The sequence below is a fragment of the Daktulosphaira vitifoliae genome, unplaced genomic scaffold (assembly GCF_025091365.1).
Source record: "Daktulosphaira vitifoliae isolate Bord-2020 unplaced genomic scaffold, ASM2509136v1 Scaffold_2, whole genome shotgun sequence".
NCBI classification, from domain to species: Eukaryota; Metazoa; Arthropoda; class Insecta; order Hemiptera; family Phylloxeridae; genus Daktulosphaira; species Daktulosphaira vitifoliae.
In genome coordinates, this window is record NW_026099573.1 from 42,748,270 (window position 1) to 42,764,141 (window position 15,872).

General features: G+C 23.5%; 3 protein-coding genes across 11 annotated transcripts; 2 read left to right on the forward strand and 1 right to left on the reverse strand.

Moving 5' to 3' along the window:
• Nucleotides 1-28: 28 nt before the first annotated feature.
• Nucleotides 29-7,642, forward strand: LOC126899031 (glycerol kinase). Of its 6 annotated transcripts, none has more exons than XM_050673531.1 (13): nt 29-208; nt 668-740; nt 2,622-2,667; nt 2,776-3,034; nt 3,096-3,183; nt 3,979-4,126; nt 4,595-4,704; nt 6,132-6,237; nt 6,297-6,407; nt 6,480-6,736; nt 6,845-7,050; nt 7,184-7,312; nt 7,380-7,642. In XM_050673531.1, exons 2-13 carry the CDS (start codon nt 712-714, stop codon nt 7,469-7,471), a joined length of 1,581 nt encoding a protein of 526 aa, XP_050529488.1. In that variant the 5' UTR covers nt 29-208; nt 668-711; the 3' UTR covers nt 7,472-7,642. The 6 variants fall into 6 exon arrangements, with proteins under 6 accessions (XP_050529488.1, XP_050529487.1, XP_050529486.1 ...); XM_050673530.1 differs by having other exon boundaries at nt 29-198; XM_050673529.1 differs by lacking the exon at nt 2,622-2,667 and adding an exon at nt 2,143-2,293 and having other exon boundaries at nt 29-740.
• A 427-nt stretch (nt 7,643-8,069) lies between these two features.
• Nucleotides 8,070-12,573, reverse strand: LOC126899037 (geminin-like). 4 transcript variants are annotated; one of them, XM_050673544.1, is made up of 5 exons: nt 9,844-10,016; nt 9,676-9,776; nt 9,462-9,607; nt 9,205-9,377; nt 8,070-9,023 (listed from the first exon to the last, which is right to left on the reverse strand). In XM_050673544.1, the coding sequence occupies exons 1-5, from the start codon at nt 9,871-9,873 to the stop codon at nt 8,874-8,876; spliced, it is 600 nt and encodes a 199-aa protein (XP_050529501.1). In that variant the 5' UTR covers nt 9,874-10,016; the 3' UTR covers nt 8,070-8,873. The 4 variants fall into 4 exon arrangements, with proteins under 4 accessions (XP_050529501.1, XP_050529503.1, XP_050529502.1 ...); XM_050673546.1 differs by lacking the exon at nt 9,844-10,016 and adding an exon at nt 12,430-12,573 and having other exon boundaries at nt 8,071-9,023; XM_050673545.1 differs by lacking the exon at nt 9,844-10,016 and adding an exon at nt 10,865-11,019 and having other exon boundaries at nt 8,071-9,023.
• On the forward strand, nt 12,524-15,811 carry LOC126899038 (geminin-like). The gene is made up of 6 exons (XM_050673547.1): nt 12,524-12,667; nt 12,810-12,995; nt 14,686-14,798; nt 14,858-15,006; nt 15,067-15,239; nt 15,329-15,811. The coding sequence occupies exons 2-6, from the start codon at nt 12,927-12,929 to the stop codon at nt 15,392-15,394; spliced, it is 570 nt and encodes a 189-aa protein (XP_050529504.1). The 5' UTR covers nt 12,524-12,667; nt 12,810-12,926; the 3' UTR covers nt 15,395-15,811.
• The last annotated feature ends 61 nt before the right edge of the window (nt 15,812-15,872 follow it).

Genomic DNA, 15,872 nt, shown 5'->3' on the forward strand with positions numbered 1-15,872 from the left:
TATAAATTTGATAGTATTTATGTATATTTTTAATAAATTTATTGTTAATATTACTATTTTTATTATATCTCATATTTTGCGCGCAAAATATGTAAATCTTTTAAATGTGAATTTATTTAACCCTACTTGCTTTACTATAAAAAAACATTTCTATTTATGATTGGTGCTAAGATTTTGAAAAATATTAACTAGAGAAATGTAGGCATTTGTGAGTTTCCTTAAAAAATATGCCCATTCCTTTCCTTTTTCAAAGTATTAGATGCCATGCACTATCAATTTACCGAATAATTTGAAAATACATTTTGTCAATGTTCCCTTTAATTCAACCAGAATATTAAGAATTTATGAATTAATTGTTTTATCTGTTATAAGAAATAATAATAAGCATTAGTATACATAAGTCATAGAGTCAATTACGATTAAATATTAATGTGAAAACTAATAGATAACAAATATTTAATGTTGCAACCTATAAATATTGTTTTACGTATTTAGTATATCCTTAGTTATCTATTGGTATTCAATGTTCTAAGTTTTTAATTAATATTTCTAACTAAATAATCTATGTGTTCACATAGTTTCCTTTATTTTTTAACTAAAAGTTTATAAATTTTTGTTTAAATATACTAGATTTTATTATTTTACTTTTAAAACTTTTAATCAACAGTTGTAAAATGTCTACTACAAATGAAAAATTAATTGGTTCCATTGATGAAGGCACTAGTAGTACACGGTTTATGGTATGTATAATTATATTTTGATGAACTATACCAGTCTTTTGTAATTTATATGTTTGACATATCATAGTCACTTAAAAAATTTTAAAAATTAAACAAAAGAATTGATTAAAAATAAAAAAGTTATAATAAACTTAAAGAAAATATTTTTTATATATCAAACATAATTGCCTATAACATCATACGCTCTTGTATTATTAAAAACATTTCAACAACAATTTTTTTAATTAAAATGATTAACTTTATTTTCTGTGTTATTATAGATATCATTAAATTTCATTTTTGTAAAAGAGTATTTAAATATATTAATTTAGATTTGCTAGTTGTGTAAAGAATACTGCAAAGGAGATGGTTGGTGAAAGTAGGAATAGAATGCCAGGAAACACAGAAACTTGATTGTGGGAAAAAGATGTTTAAAAAATCATAGACAGTAAGAAAAAGTAGTTTAAAATATGGCAGAAGAGCAAAAGGAGAGAAGATTGGGTGGAGTATAAATACTTGTGCATAGAAGCCAAATGTGCGGTAAGTAAGGTGAAGTTTAAGAGGTATGATGAATTCTATGATAGGTTAGGAACAAAGGAAGTTGAAAAAAAAGTCTTGAGATTTGCAATAGTAAGAGCAGTTATTATTACTAAAGATTAACAGAATGTAAGGTATATAAAAAGTGATGATAGGCTATTAGTGAACGATGACAATGTTCAAAAAAAAATTGAAAGAGTATTTTGAAAAATTACTGAATGAGGAGTATCCAAGAGATTTTAGAGTATATCTTGTGGAAAAATGGATTGGTAGATTAAATTTGTGAAAAATAGGTATGGGAAGCTGTGGCATCAATGATAAAAAATAAAGCCAGAAGAAATGCCAATAGAAGTATGTAAAATATTACGCAGTGTTGGCATAAGGTGGTTGAAGTATTTATTTAATAAAATCCTATTAGAAGGTAAAATTTCAAAAGAATGGAAAAATAGTAATGTGATGACAATATTTAGAGGCTAATGAAACCTACAGGAGTGTGGACATTATAGAGTCATAAAGCTTATGAGTCATATTATGAAGATTTGGAAAAAAGCAATTGACAAAAGAATAAGAAGAAAAATATCAGTAACAATGAACCAGTTTGATTTTTTGCCTGGAAAGTCAATGATGGAGCCAATTTTTTGTGTGAGACAATTAATAGAAAATTATAGGAAATAGAAGAAAAGGCTGGGTATGAAATTTATAGATTTGGAGAAAGCGTATGATAGAGCAAAGAGAAAGGTTTTAATGAGAAAAGGAGTCCCAAATAGGTTCATTAATATAATAGAGAATATGTATGATGGGATTTGTACCAGGGTTAAAAGTGTGGGTGAAGTAATAGAAGATATTGAAACAAAGTTTGCTTTAAGTCCTTGCTCATTTTCCTTAGTGATGGAAGAAATTACTAGAGAAATACAAGAAGAGGTACCATGGTGCATATTATTCTCCTACAATATAGTGTAAATAGGAGAAAATTTAGAATTAGGAAAAGTAGTTGGGATAATGGCGAGGAAGATAAAAGAGATAAAAATGTATTCAAGGTAAAATATAAATATAAATTATTTTATTAAATATGTATAGCAAAAAAATTTTTATAGAACTAATAGACAGGCCACAGACAAAATTTAAAAAAAAAAGTGGGAAGGGCTTTGTAATATCACCTTAAATAAAAAATAAATAACATTATTTAAAGTTATTCAGAAATATTGGAGGGGTTAATTTTAACATTGATAGGGCTGTAGCCCTTTCAATTCATCTAATTTGTGCCTATGATATAATATGTTAAAATATATATGTAATTCTTAAAATTAATTTTGTGAGCTATTAAACCACCTATTTAAAACTAAATATTTTTACTTCATTTTTTAGTCATCCAACATTAAATGAATTAAAGAAATTATTATATACTGAAAATTTAAGTATTTGACTCATATATAGATTATATAAACATATTTATTTATAATATCAAATTTAATTATTATCTAAATAAATTTTAAAATTTAATTAAAAAATGACTCTTTAGGTATTTTCTTCAAAAACTCATTTACCTATAGCAAGCCATCAAATAAACACGACAAACATTTGTCTGAACGAAGGGTGGGTAGAACAAGATCCTATTGATATTTTGAACAAAATAAAAGAAACTATTAGTGTGACTTGTGATAAATTAAAATCTATGAATATATCTCCTGAATGTGTTGCTACAATTGGAATAACAAACCAAAGAGAAACTACATTAGTATGGGACAAAATAACTGGAAAACCATTATATAATGCTATTAGTATGCCTATTTGAAATATTTTAAATTACATATTAAAGTATTAATTGTATTTTTTTAACAGTCTGGATGGATGTTAGAACAGAAGGGATAGTAGATAGATTTTTAAGTAAAGATATTCCACATTTTACTACTATTAATGAAAAAAAGCAGTAAGTTGTTCAAATTTATAATGTACTCTTTACCTTTTTTTTTTTTTTGTCGATATTTAGGTAATTTATTCTAAATTATCAACTGATGTTTTTCTTATTAATTCTTCATATTATCTAGTATAATTTTTATATATTTTAAAAAATATTAATTTTTATCTGACACTTTTTGGGTATGAATGTATTATTTTATAATGTATCATAAATTACTTTTATATTTTCCAAGTTTTAACCATGCAAAGAAATTTATTTAACTGCACAAAAATTGTTTATCAAAAAAAATTTTTTATAAGAAATCATTTAAAAAATATGCATGTCATTATCATCACCATAGCCTTAATTCTAACCCAGCCACTTATTGTATCTGAGGAAACCATTATGAGGCAAGGTGTATGTCACTGTTCAAGTTCCTGTATGTTCACTCATCTGGGAATCAACAGCAAACAGTGTAGCAGAACATTGATACTCAGATAGTGAATAATCCCCAGTGCCACATCATGCCTCAAAAAATAAGCATTTGTAATAAATAGTAATTAAGGTTTAAGAATTTTATTTTTGTTTAGTTTTTCATTTGATTAATTTAAATAATACTTTTTTGGCCATATTGAAATAATTATACAGAATATATGTGTTTTGTAAGTAAAAAAACAGGTCAATTGTTACAAACAATGAGAACAATAGAAACCTGTTTCCTTACTTACTGTAGACCCTATATATTTGTAGGGTTGGGTATATACAGCATGAATACCTATTCATTTTTCTACAAATTATGACATTATTATTTAATATCTGTCACAGGTATTTACAGTCTAAAAGTGGATTAACAATGAATCCGTACTTCAGCGTTTTTAAATTAATTTGGTTAATAGAAAATGTGCCAGAAGTAATGAGCGCTGTAAAAGAAAAACGCTGTATGTTTGGAACTATGGATACATGGATAATTTGGGTAATAATAATTTTTAATAGAACAAAAATGAGTGCAGTAATGCTCTTTTATTCTACTTCATGTGAAGTCTTTCCTTTATTTCCCATTAAATAAATAAAATTTAGTAATATTTAATTATTGAAGTTATATTCTAAAATTAAAATTATTAAATATTTGATGATAATTTTACAACAAAATAAAAAGTAAAATATTAATTATTGAATTAATGCTGCTGTCTCATATGTAATATTATGTTTTGTTCTATTTAAAAGTAATTTTGTATTTAAAATGTATTTATTAAAATTACAAACTCTCGTAACCATTTTATTATGTCATGATTTAGTATTTAATTTAATTTTTTATATATCTACAATAATTTTTACAAACCAAAGCAAGTATTTAATTTCTAAGGTTATTCAGTATTATCAAATATTTAGATATATTCTTTAAGTTCCATAATTTTTATACTAAATTAAATATTTTTTTCAGAGTCTTACTGGAGGTGTGAATTCTGGTGTTCATATAACTGATGTTACTAATGCTTCTCGAACAATGCTTATGAATATCCATTCATTGAATTGGGATGAAAATTTAATCGAGTATGTAATATAATCATTTGAATAATTATTTCATACATATCATTGTTAGTTTTTATTTGATTAAATATTGAAAACAAATAACTGCACTAAGTACTAACATTCTATGTCTTAGTATAAATAGAAGCATATATGAACATGGTTATATTTATGAGTGTGTTAAAAACTAGAAAGGAACACAATTTTTTGTTGTATGTACTCATTATAAAAAATGTTGTGTTTATTTATGTATAAAATTATATCACAAGACGAAATTTTTAAAAGAAAATTTTTATTTATATTATTATTTATTAATGTATAAATTTTTATAAATATATATATGGAGTTTTATCATCTTTATCAATTTATAATATATTGATTATACTACTATTATTTTAGAATAATTTTAAATTAATAGTTTTTCAGATATATTAACTTCAAATATGTATAGGAATGAAAATTTTTTAAACTATCAACTAATTTGATAATTATGTATTTGATCACAAATTGTATTATTATTTGAAAGTATTATGTATAAACAAATTAAAATTTTAAATTAAAGCTTTTTAAATAATATTTGGCAAAGATATAATGTAAAATACCTAAAATTTAATGATTGTCACAATATAATCTTGAGCAGAAAAGAGAGGTTGTAAGGGTAGAAATATTTTTATCTGGAAGTAACAATGTTCAAATTGGTTAAAGTAATCCCAATGAAAACCTAACTGGGAAGAAGGATCAAGTTCCAATATCTCCCTTCCAAAAAATCCCTTTCTTTAGAGTCACATGAAATTTAAAACATTTTTTGAGAAAAAATCTATAATTTGTAAACTTAGATCTTATTGTCATGAGCGATATTATTCAATTATGTATATAGCTTAATACTTGTTCATTTTTTGTTTGAAACATAAAATAGATTTTGACAAAATTTTCGAACAAATTTCATTAGACCTTTTCTCTTTTATTATAAATTTTCTTCTTCCCATCTCCCGTATAATATTTAAATGAGTACTGAGTTAGTATTTAGGAAAAAATAATACGGTTAAAGGAGGAATTTTGCTCACAAAAGTAGGATTTAAGAGTATGAACTAAAGAAAGAGCAAATTTAATCAAAATGTAGATATCACTACTTTGATAGATATACTTCTTTTGAAAGGGCATTAAAACTTGGCCTTTTTTCAAAGTTGGATTTTTTGTGTGGACATCATTCTTTTTTTATTGTTAAAGCCAGCAAAATACATCATTTTCATGAGACTAAAAAATGACAATAAAAAACTTCCTGCTCTATGTCCCTCAATTGATACTCTTGCTATTAAGACTATTTATTTAAAGAATGTTAAAAATAGAAGTAATTCACAGTTAAGTAATATTTTCTTCATTCCTAATTTTCTATATTATTTTAAAGCCTAAATTTTAATTATTCAAAATGCTATTTAGTTTTCTTTTTACAGATACTTTAGTATACCTAATGGAGTGTTATTACCAGAAATAAGAAGTTGTTCTGAAGTTTATGGTTACATGTTTGATGGACCTCTTTTTGGAAAACCAATATCTGGAGTAAATTAATTTTTTTATTGATTATCATTAATCAATTTTATTCAATTGCATATAAATAGTGTGTAGGAGATCAACAGGCTGCACTTATAGGTCAAATGTGTTTTGAAGCTGGAGAAGCAAAGAGTACATTTGGTACAGGGTGTTTTTTATTATACAACACTGGTCATAAGGTTATTTAAATTTATTTATTTGATTTTAAAATTTATTTTGAAAAAAAATGTTAAATAAAAAATTGAATATAGGCAGTTATTTCCAAACATGGTCTTCTGACTACAGTTGCTTACAAACTAGGAAAGAATGTTGATGCAGTGTATGCACTAGAAGGTTCTGTTGCTGTAGCTGGTGCTGCTGTAAAATGGTTGAAGGATAATTTAGGAATTATATCTAATTATGATCATTTATCAACATTAATAAATAGTATACCTGATACTAATGGTGTACACTTTGTTCCTGCATTCTCTGGATTATATGCTCCATATTGGAAGAGTGATGCACGGGGGTAAGAATAATAATTATGTTTAATAATCATAATTATAAAACTTTACAACTTATAGATCATAATAATATGCTTAATAATTTATTACATTTTATTCAAAATCATTTGTAGAACAATAGTTGGACTAACTCTTGATAGTACAGATGCCCATTTAGCAAGAGCAACTCTTGAAGGTGTTGGTTTCCAAACCAAAGATGTATTGGAATCAATGCAGTGGGATGCTGGACATCTAATTACTACTTTAAAAGTTGATGGGGGTATGACAATTAGTAATGGGTTTTTACAAATTTTGGCCAACTTATGTGGAATACCAGTTGGTTAGTTATGAAATACTTAATACCTTACTGATTTAAAATTCTAATTATTTTAACAGTAATTTAGCTTATAACATTATAGCTAATGTTGAATATTTTCATATAAATTTATTGAATGTTCATTATTTATAACTAGTACGTCCAAAAATGGTTGAAACCACTGCTATGGGTGCAGCTTTGGCAGCTGGAATAGCAATTGGATTATGGAAAATACAGAGTATAAAATCAATATCTGATACTTTTTTGTCATCAATATCCAAACAAGGTTGAAATTATATTAATTTAAATTAAACTAAATATATAATAAATTATAACTATCATTTAAATTTTAGAACAATTAAATAAGTACAATGAATGGAAAAATGCAGTGTCCCGAAGTATAGGATGGAACAATGATGAAAGTGAAGACATTGAAGAATTTTAAATCATTATTCTCGTGTAGTCTTGTGTATTAATAATTATTTAATTTGTTTACTGTAGATTATAATTTTTATAATTTAAGATTAATCACTTGTTAATTTTTTAAAATTTAATTTATATAATAAGATCTGAAATAAAATTTAGTAATGAATAAAATATTTATAGGTACTCTTAATCAATATTTTATTTTAAAAATAAATTCTAACATTAATACACACAAATTTTTCATGTCTATTGACTAAAAAAATGTGAAGTAATGAAACATTAAAAAAAAAAAATTGGATAGTGATAAGACAAAGTATATTTGATCCAATTTTTAGTACATATTAAATATAACTTGGAAAAACTGGAAGCATAGCATTTAGTTAATTGTCTTCTGATATGTAATAATAAGGGTTAAAACAATTTTGGTTATTTTTTGTTAAATTTTTAACTATTATTTGTAAATAATTTTTATAACACGAAAAAAGTAATGTTAATATTTTTTAACCTTCTCTTAAATAACAATTATAATTGAATATGTTATAGAGAAAATTTTACTGAATTTAACAATATTGACATTCATTATTAATATTTTTTAACGAAATTTAAAAATCTAATTTCTACTGTGAATTCCTATTAAAATAAAATATGAAAAAAATGATGAACATAGGCTGGTATGATGATCTAATAATCTGATGAAAGTAATAATAAAATGGAAACATTCCAATAGGTAAACCAAAACAGGTGGATAGACAAATTCGAAAATAATTCATTGGAAATTGGAATTCAACTTGGTGAAACAGTATCACAGGATATATATAGGAGTAGGTATGTGTTATGATGGATCTTAATAGCCTTTGAAAAATCAAAAAGAAGATTATAGTAGAAATTATGAAGCCAAATTTATTTTGTGATGTTTTATTTACTTTATACCCATGACTTAATAAACTAAGAGAATATTAATTTAAAAAAAAAGAAAAATTATCTTATATAATGTAAAATTTAACTTATTGCACTGAACAAAACTTCTATATAATATTAAGTTTTTGTAATACTAAATTTCTATTAAATTGGCACATGTTAAATTTTTAGTTATGGTACACGTTAATTTTTAAAAACAAACAATTGATAACCCTCATACTTTTATTTGAATTTACAATATTAATTTATGCACTTATATAAAAATATTTAACTGTTTATATTTTAAACACAAACTGCATAAACAAAAACATTATGTACATAAGAAAACATTAATTAAATTAAAATAAAACATTGACACACATCATACAATTAGCTAATGTTTAGGAACCAAAATAAACCCATCCTGACTATAAGAAATTTATAGTACTACAAGTAAAAATAACACGAGGAAAAGCATAAAGTAATAATAACGTCTTAGCTCTTAAAATATTAATTACAATAAATTATTGTGATTCACTTTCTGAATCTATTGTTTTCATTTTCTTGTTAACATGTATTTCAGTAGAAGAACCATCTGATGAATTTAAAATGCTATCTTCATGGCAACTATTTGACTCATCATTATTTTCCAAAAAGTTTTCATTAATCATTTCCTGTGTAAATAAATTTTTAAAAGATAACTGCATAAAAACTAACTGATTAAAAACTCAAAAATTTAATTTTTAAAAGCTTTAGTTTTTTGTTTTATTATTTTAGTAATTGTATACTTATGAGTATGAGAAAAAAATGTTTATCAGACAAATAATTTGTTACATTAAAAAAATAATAATTTACCTTTAATGTATTAATAAGTTCAGTACTACTTTCAAGTAATTTTTTACAGGAAGTATTTTCTTCTTCAAGAGCAGCAACTAAATCCTGAAGTTTTTTATTTTCTTCTAAAACTTCTTCTAGTGCTTTTCTACGTCTTTCAGCAATTACTTCCCAATATTTTTCACTAGGACCAGCTAAATAAAATATTAGAATAATTTTTAACTTAATATAGTAGAACACCATCTTCAAACAAACTTTTTTTTAAATAAAATACTTACCCGTTGAAGTAAGATCTTCAATAATCAATTTTTTATATAGGGATGGATTTACTTTTGAAATAGAATGTTTATCTTTCTTATCTTTAACCTTTACATCAACATCAGTAAAAACGTGTTCTGATTTAACTGCAGATTTGGAGTCAATCCTAATTAATACATAAAAATGCATGTTTTGTTACAAAATTATATAATGTAAATATTTAACTTATATTACATTGATTCTTGTGGTATCCTACCAGCACCAACTAAATTTTCTTTGCCACCACTAGAGGGTTGCAAATTTTGTAAAAACTTCCTCATACCTTTTTCAGATCCCTAAAACAAAATTTTATTACTTAACAAACAAAAAATTAAATCTGTATTTTACTTTTTCGGTTCCTACATCTCCTTTAGAAAATGTTGCTGTTTTCATTATGTTTATAAAAAACTACAAAAATATCTAAATTTTCATTAATAGAAGTTACTAAACCAAGTAAAATTAACAATAATCAATTCTAAATAAATAAAAACTCAGGCAATTAAAATTCCTACCAATACATGATTAAAAAATAACCGCCTGTGTTGATTGATAAACGATAACGGTTTTATGATAATAAAATATGAACACTTATAAAAAGTCTATGGAAAACAAAATATTATTTTATTACTATCATTTAAATTTGATAAGATAGATCAAAATAAGGCTAAGTGTATGAATTGTACGTCAAAATATATACTTAAATTTGAGGTGTTATATTTAACACACATTTGAAAATATACTAAGTGATTCTTTTGACGCTAGCCACTCAATTCCTATTAATATAATAAGTTTTTTTAAATATATTTTTTTTTGTATTTTATTAGTTACATATATATCTGTTATATCATTTATCTGTTATAAAATAATTTTTTTAGATCCATCCCTCATATCTTATAGAGGTGTTAATTTTATTTTTTTTAATAGCAATATAGGTATAAAACAAGCTTACAAAATAGAATTTATCTAATTAAACAAATGATTAGTCGATAACAACTTTGTGATTAATGCTTCAGAAGATATTCACATTTTTGTACCTAAGTAGTAAGAGAAATGCTGTCGAGAAATGACTAATAACTAAATAACTAATAATTAGATAATTTTCTATTTTAAAAGCTAGTTTAATTTGTGTGTTGCCATTAAAATATAAAACTTACACCCCTATAAGATATAAGGGATGGACCTAAAAATTATTTTATAACAGATACATTTTTTTATATGGAACTAACAGAATACAAAAAAAATGTTTCAAAAAACTTCTTTATGAGGATTTAAATAGCTATCATTAAAAGAATCCCTCTGTAAAAAAATTGTAATTTATCAGTAATAAACAAAAAATATTTCATAATTTACGAATATACATTCGGTTTACAATTAAACTATTTACCTGTATTTTAGAAATTGTAAGGTTCATTGTTAGATAATTTAGCTACAAAATTTCGGTTTAAAAATTAAAATAGCAGGAGCACACTAAACGATATTTAAAAATAGTCATCAGCTGTTTTATGATAGAATTAGCTTGCACAATATAATATTTCATTCGTATATTTCTGTTTATTTTTGTAATCATTCGCATCACGAAAAATAGCTGCTAACATAATCATGACATAGTCCAGACAATCTTTCAGCTATATTATTAATAAATAAATAATACAGTTATAGTAGTTATCTTTTCAAGTAATTAGACGATAACTAAAAAACATTGTCATCTTTTGTAATTTGCTATTTAGATTTAAAAACTTTAAATTAATATATAATATCGACTTGCAGCTAACAGTCGAGATAAACTACCTATGATTTTTATTTATTAATATTGTCTTTGTTGTCTATTGAGTTTGTTTAATCAAATAAAAAAGTTGTGTATAATTAGAAACTGATATGATAAGATTATTATTTACTCTTCAAGCTTTTATTTTGGTACAAAATAGTATAAGAAAAGCTTAACTTTTTTTTAGATTTAGTTCTATAACATACAGTTATAATTATTTAACTTACAAAGAATTTTTTTTTATTGACTGACCATTAAAAAAACAATATAATTACTTTACAATTTAATAAAAAAAATATGTAAAAATTCTGAAATTTCTTAAAAACAATATTTAATATTGTTTTAAATAAATAATTTTTTTTTAATTTCTTAGCGTAGTCATGAGAATACACAGTTAAATTGTTTACTCTTCAAGTATATTCGAAATTGAAACTATAGAGTTGGTCAGATTTTATAAAACAAATTTTAATTAAAGAATTATTTGAATTTAAGATAATTTAATTTTAAAATACTTATACATAAATATACTTGTATAAAAGTCTTGAGATGATTTTGATTAGAAATAGTTATGTTTTTATTAATTAAAACAATTAAAGACGATGTGTTTTGAGTAGTTTTAAATATTTAGTATTAAATCTACACATAGGCGCAATTAGAATATATATTTTTAGGATGCTCACAATTGTATATAATTATGTTTAATTCAATTTATGTGATCTAATATCTTTTAGTCCCTGTATAGTAACTACAGTTGTTAATGAATATTCATCAAATTTTTTTTAGGAGAGATTATTTTCCACTTTCAACTACTAGATAACAGGAATTAGAAATAACAATTTTTTAAATCATAGCGCATGATTTTTATAATACGACGAAAAAGATATTTTTTAGGTAAGAAGGAGTAATTTAACACTGTAGTGATGTGCTTACTCATATTCCTTTATATGACCCTTAATTCTCAATTCATCAAAATATTACAATTTTTAATTAGACCAAAACTATACATATCAATTGACACAAAAACATATATTCTAAAATTTTCTTAATTAAAAATTTATTAATAGATCTTATTAACACTGCAAAAATATTTTAAAGTTTTGTGATCTTTAAAAGGTAACCTGTTGAAAATATGTGACAATATTAATTCAAATTTAATAAACATTTCTTAAAGTATAGTAACTTACTGTACTGAATATTTTTGTTTTAGAAGCTGGTCATACTGTACATATCTTGCACCATTGAAAAATGTATATCATGCATTATAAAAATCGTACAGCTGGCTCTTTGAATAATGTCACAACGGTTTTCCAAATTTTTTATTCGTCGTAATTGACTACGTGTTTTTGATAAATTATTTTTTTTGGTTTTATCCACTAAATGTTATACAAATTTATTTATTTAGCGATAAAAAATTAATTATATGTAAGTAAATGCAATATTTACTGTAAGGTTGCTTTATCATAATTGATATAATCGTATTGTGATACTTGGCTATTGGTATTAATAACTTTGAGTTGTAACTATTTTAAATTAATATCAAATTTTTGGTTTTTACGTTGTTTAGATTTTACTAAATCGTTGATAAATAAAGCTGAAGACAAAATTTAAATGGAATATTTTTGACTTTGAACCAATATTAACTAGTATCAAAGTTAGCAATTACCATAGCTATTTTTTTTTTATGAACAGAATTAAAAGACTGACGATGAAAACTGTTTCGGAAAATGCTTCTATTGGTTTGCCAAACAAGGTAAAGTATTTATATTTTTTTACAAATTTAAATCATACATTTCATATATTAATTAAAATGTTTCAATCAATAAATAATTCTTAACAATTATGTATTCCATGTTTTCTGTTTTTTTTTTTTTTGTTGTATCAGGTAATTGAAATTATAGATAATAATAGGATGCTTATATAATCAGTAGTGATTATATTGAGTGCAATAAGTAGATCGACCCCTCCAAAATCAAGCCTTTTAAAAAAATTATAATTTTAAAGTATTTTGTGCACTATAAATATATGAATTATAATGACTTACATAATAATTAAAAAATATAGCATATTTAACATATGTACATTATTTTAAAATATAGCAAGTCATATGTACGTATTAAATTTGTATCTTGAGTTTGCTAAAATTTTTGTTTATGACCATAATTGAATCAGTTGCATAGAAGTAATTATAAAATTAGCAAAACTATATAGGAGTTTTAATTATAACCTTTTATTTCCTGAAATGTGTGCTAATGGTAATGAGCTATCAGACTCTATTAACCTATAATTTTATAGAATGATATATTTTCTCTTATTATTTCTCCTCCTTAAAAGTTATAACCTCTACCAATTATTGTGGCATAACTATTAACAGATATCATAAGTGGATTACATCTAAATCTTGTGGTTTATAGGCAATTAAGTTTTTGTGGGTGTAATTGGATGTTATTTTATACTAAACTGTCATCAACAATGATATTCCTGAATTCTAATATAAATAATTAAAATATAATTCACTAATGTGCTAAAAGTAATTAAGTGAAAAACTGAAATTCAGTTTTATGCTATTAAATATTTAAAAATGTAAAGTAATCATTTTTTTTAATTTAAAAGTTTTTATATATTTAAAAGTCGTTAAAAAATTCTTGTGTATATAGGGTGTTTTACTTATCATAAATCACCTATAATTAGTCAAAAAAAAAAAAAAAATTATGAGAATTTTTTTTTTAATTTTTTAGGTAACTTTTTTTTATTAATTTATTAAACAAAGTATTTTTTATGTTAGTATCTTATACCTTATTAGGGTTTCAACTTTATTTTTTTTAAATTTCAACATACTTTTTATTGATTAGATTAGTTTATAGATAATGATCTAATTAAAAAAATGACTTGTCGTTAATAACTTTCAGTATTTCTGAAGTTTGTAACGTAAAATGTAAAATGACATTTTTAATGTGGATGGAAAGAAGAATATGATTATAAATTTTAAATATAAGTGAGAAGGATGTGCAATGTAGAAGAATTCTTATATGTTTATGATGGTAAAAATTAAGCATAGCTAAACACTATCTCACTTGTCATCTTTTTTAAATCTTTAAAAGCTAATATTTGAGTAATAATACAATAATACAAAACTGGTTATTGACATATTATTATATACATAGTTAGACTACTCTTTATTTGTAAAATATAATAATAGGTTCACATTTAACTTTTGAAAATTACTCCTAAAATCTACTCTTAGGTATAATTTTTTCTTATAGCAAATTTGATATTTATAATGGTTTATAAAAATTAATTAAATTTTTTATTTATACTCTTTTATAAAAGATAATAATTAAATGAAAAAATGGAGAGTATTATACTTGATAAATTACACTGTATATTGTACATAAATTTAACACGAAAAATTGTCAATCTTAAAAATTAAATACATTTTCTAGACTTCTGATGTCAAAAAAGCTCCTCGAAAATGTCTTCAAACATTACAACTTGGAGCAGATTCTGCAAAAAATAAAGAAAATCTTGTAGGGTCTGGAAGGTCTCAAGAAAAAATGTAAGAAAACATTATTTCTGAATTCTAAGAATTTAGTAATTAATATATATTTATTTTAGAACTAAAGATGTTAAAAAAGCAAAATTTCTTAAAAAATCAGAAAATGAAAACTCAAATGAAAAAAAAATTAAGGAAAAAAACTCTTCTGTAGCAAAAGTGAACCCAAATTTGTACAAAAAACTGATAATTGATGATCTTATCTCGACTGGTAAATATTATTTAATTTACTTATATCATATGTTTTCATATATTAATTTAACAATTTTAGTGGGTCCTAGTGAAAAATATTGGGAAGTTATTGCTGAACGCCGCAGAAAAGCATTAGAGGATACATTAGAAGAAAACAGAAAATTAAAATCATGGGTACTGGCATTGGAAGAAGAAAATAAATCTTGCAAGGAATTACTTGAAAAAACAACAGATATCGTAAAAACTTTGCAGGTAAAATAACAATACTCTTTTATTCGACATAGATTAAATATTTTTTGTTTAATCAATATATCAAAATACATGTATATTTATTTGTTTAGGAATGTTTAAATGAAGAAAATTATGATGAGAAATATGATAACCTTACAATTGGTGATGTAAAGTAGTCTTATAACACTAAGGATCAAACTGAATATTATGCCTATTTTTTTTAAGTTACTACATGAAACATATTGTTTCTTTTTAAATCCTACTAGACATTATATATTTTTATTAATGATACAAACAATTTACATGTTGATTTATTTTGAATTTAAATGAGTGTAAATAATTTTTGTTAATTATAATCTAACAATGAATCAATGAAATTTTAAACTTTTTACTGTAAACACAATTTGGCTAAAAAAAATTTGTATAAGATTTTATAATTTATTATTTATTAGCCAACTCTTTACTTAAGCTATAAATTCTTAATTTTGAGTGTGTTTAATTATGCAATTCATTTTTATTTTTAATTTGCTGTGTAATGATTCTTTTTAATGAAATAATGATTAATACAAATACATTTTTTTATAAAATATGAATTCCTTTTGCTATTTCATTCTATAATAGTTCATTTATATCTAAAAGTTGCAATTAAATTAA